At 38.0% G+C, this 3,851-nt stretch overlaps 1 protein-coding gene across 1 annotated transcript in view; it reads left to right on the forward strand.

The window, feature by feature from the left end:
• Positions 1-3,738, forward strand: part of LOC115072754 (translation initiation factor IF-2-like) — an 8,975-nt gene extending 5,237 nt beyond the window's left edge. Inside the window, exon 4 of the mRNA XM_029570540.1 lies at positions 3,558-3,738. Within this exon, the coding sequence (XP_029426400.1) occupies positions 3,558-3,616 (59 nt within the window). The 3' untranslated portion in view covers positions 3,617-3,738. The remainder of the gene's footprint in view (positions 1-3,557) is intronic.
• The last annotated feature ends 113 nt before the right edge of the window (positions 3,739-3,851 follow it).

Consider the following 3,851-nt stretch of genomic DNA (forward strand, 5'->3'; position numbering starts at 1 on the left):
AACAACAACAACCTCAGGCTGGTGATCCAAGGCAGAGGCAGAGAGAGAGGGGGGCAGAGGCCAGCCCAGTCTATATAGCTAGAACTACATAGTAAGACTCTGTCTCAAAAAAAAAAAGAAAAATAGGAATGGTAATCTCAGCACTTGAGAGGCAGAGACAGGAACATTGCAGCAAATTCAAGACTAGTCCAGTCTCTGACATGAGTTCTAGGCCAGCAAGACTACAAAGTAAGACCCTGTCTCAAACAAAAACCCCAAACAACAACAACAAAAACCCTAAAAGCGAAACTACTCAAATAAACAAAAAAAGATCTCCTTTAGGGGAAATCTGAGTTCCTCAAACAAATATGTTTCCTGGATCGTGAAGGACTAAGATTATAGTTTTGAGGTACTCTTTATGTGTGTATGGCTTTTTAAAAATTATGATAAATGAAACCTTTGTTTAATAATTTTTTCTTTACTGTGGGAAATCCCACTTTTGGGGGATTGGGGGGTGGTTGTCCTGTGGCGGTGAGATCGAAGGCACAGAGATTAAGACTCTGGGGAACTTTGTGTCTGACAACAAGTCCACTTTATTAAAAGTCCAACAGGTTTTTATACTGAAAAGAAGCTAGCAGTTAGGTATGGCTTCTGGAGTTACATACAAAGCATCAGAACATTTTTAGTTGAAAAACAGGAACAGTAACTTTTAGCTGGTGCAAGCTAAGGCAATTACATAGCAGGATGTTTGGACCTTACCCAGGGCTATTGTTTGGTGGTGTATTGATCAAAATGTTTACTTTCTCGGACAGGGAAGTTAAGATGCCTTTCTTAGAACAAGGAACACAGTCAGCCTTTCTGATCTGGCTCAACTTCCTCTACCAATCATGTAATTGTTCCACATGTCAGGGTCTTGAGACTTCTGTGTTCAGGGTCTTATCCGTAGGTAGAGGTTATGGTTTGATCTTCGGGTTGGTTCTACTCCTTCAAAGCAGGTCATCCTAATCTCCAACACTTTACAATCATCTAACATTTATTATATACCAACTATACTTCAGAAAATATTCTAAGTACTGGGTAAGGAATAGAAAACAAATGCATATCCATGTGTTGCACACATCCTGACATTTGAATATAGTAAGATCTTCCCTGTATGGTGTCTCATTTAAACTTCATAATGACCAGCAAAATTAGTGAAATGACTGACAATATCTGAGTATTACTGATGAGGACTTTGAATATGCTTTCTTAGGTTAACTATATCCATCAACAACCTAGCGGAAAATAAACCCACTAACAACTATAGAACAGAAAATACAGTTAAAAGCATTTGAAATCAAGAATAAGATTCATCACGTCCATTCTGTGTCGTACAGAGGAATATAATAATTTGAAAGGAAGACCCAAAGCTGCTCGTACTAAAGAATATGGATGATTTACAAATTCCAGGGATTCTTTGGACACACCTAATGAGGGTATCACAGAGTTTCTGGACACAAAACCAGCAGCACCCATGTGCACCGTTAGTATTAACATGAACATATAATAGTGAAAAGTTCATTCACAACCACAGTAACAACAGAATGCAAATGCAGCATCAGCTGAAATCCCGTATTTGTTTTTGTGTTTAAAGATATGGTCATCATAGCTGAGGCTGGCCTTGGATTCCTGATTCCTCTGCCCCTTCCTGTCTAGTGCTAGGCATTCACTACCATACCTTGTTATAGTTTTGAATGAATAAATGAAAGAAATTCAGTTAATAAGCAACTGCCTGTCATTTGCCTCTCTCTGTCTAACTGATTGGAAAGACAAGATCAGGACAAAAAATTGCATGGGTTGCGTAAAGAGCAACTTATTCATGTAAAGAGAGTGGTGTATCCTACCCGGAGTCTTTGCATTCAGGAGCTGAGGTGGCTGATGTGAGTTAAAGACTAGACTGAGCTACATAGATAGAGCCAAACAAAAACGAAAGCTATGAGCCTGGGTGCTGCATTGAGAACACAGGTGGCTCTGCTCAATAGAAAGTAGTGGGTGTCACTATCTAGTTAGAAAATTTCCAAGAACCGCATTACAAAATGTTAAACAGGTGAATTTATTTTAATAATCTGTATTATTAGATTTAATTTATCTAGAATAATGACATATTTTATATGCAAATAGTGAAATATATATGTAAATAATGAAATATGCCAGGTGTGGTGGCACACACCTTTAATCCCAGCACTCGTGAGGCACGGGTAGGTCAGTCTCTGAATTCCAGGTCAGCCAAGGCTACATAGTGAGACTCCATCTAAAGAGAAAAAAACAAAAAAACACCACCAACCAAAAAAATCTTTCGCATCTTAATGGAAGTCTTCAAAATTGAGAACATCGTGGAAATTTTTTTTGAAATAGCGAAGGTCCCTGGGGTCCCTGGTATATTGTCTTAATTCAAAGTTGAGGTGGTTTTTTTTTTTTTTTTGGTCTTTTTGGAACAAGTTTTCCCTGTAGCCCCAGCTGTCCTGGAACTCATCATGTAGACCAGGCTGGCCTTGAACTCACAGAGATCCACCTGCCTCTGCCTCCTGAGTGCTGGGATTAAAGGCGTGCGCCACCATGCCCAGCAAGAGTGAAATATTTTTAATATGGCTCAGCTGTGGCCTTGGATCTATAGCCTGACACATTTTATTTCTCTAATATCTGAATTATTTGAGTAAGTTCAAAGAGATAGAGAAAAGTATTGACTGTGGTGGTCTTATTCTTAACACTTTTCACTTCCCGGAATATAAATATTGTTTATATTTATTCCAGTTCAGGTATATGCTAAAGAGTAAGTACTGTTTGTATACATGCATTTATAAATACATACTCAGTTGAGTGTGGTAGCCCACACCTTTAATTCTAGCAGAGGCAGGTAGATCTTTGTGAGATGGAAGCCAGCCTGGTCTATATAGTGAATTTCAGGCTAGCTGGGGCTGCAGGGAGACTCTGTCTCATAAAACCTAAATGAAAAAACAAAACAAAACAAAAAGCCAAAAATAAAATGAAAGAATAAATAATCAATACATGCTCTCTACTTACGGTTCCTTCATGAAAAAGGAGTGTATTGTTCTAGTATGTGATTTATATCTATTTAAATGCAGAAATGTTGTTCATTTAGTCTAGGGACAGGTTACATATAGTTATTTTTTTCTTATCAAAATATTTGTTCTACAGCATAATTTAAGTTTTAACATGTTAGGTAACATCCATTACTAATATCTGAATTTTAGAAACTGGATTCTGGGACAGTGTATACAGGTGTACATCACTGGGCAGAGAAATGTTTAGCTGTTTTGAAAAAGCCTCCATTCCTCAGAATACATAATAAAGCTGTACATACCACATGCTTTATTGTTCTACCACTGTGTTGCCCGTGAATCACACAATCGGTTTAACTTCATTAAACTTATTGATTATTTCCAAAGCTATATATAAGTAAGTCTGTAAGAAGCTCTACCGTTTGGTGTTTTGCCAAGGTTCTCATCTGAGTCTGTATCTAACTTAGGAAGCATTTAAATTCGTTTTCCTTAATAACTGTATCCAGTGATTCTTTTCAGGTATTATTCTCTCCAGATACACTGCTTTGGCGGACATGTTATCAGCATCTGTTGCCTGAGGCTGAGAGGAAACTAGCCACAGTCTAGCTCATTGTGCCTGCATTTAACTGTTCTCCAGCTTTGAGGTCAATAGCCCAGGCCTTTCAGTAATCAGCAACTTAGAACAAAGGGTAAGGGGCAGAGAAGTTCTGCATTTACTCTTGACTTGGAGAAATAATGTGCCTGTAGCCTTCATAGAAATAGTTATAAGAGGGAAAAGAAGAAAAGTCTGAATATAAGAACAAAGCCAAGGTT

The sequence above is a fragment of the Nannospalax galili genome, unplaced genomic scaffold (assembly GCF_000622305.1).
Source record: "Nannospalax galili isolate Female #2095 unplaced genomic scaffold, S.galili_v1.0 scaffold4183, whole genome shotgun sequence".
NCBI lineage: Eukaryota > Metazoa > Chordata > Mammalia > Rodentia > Spalacidae > Nannospalax > Nannospalax galili.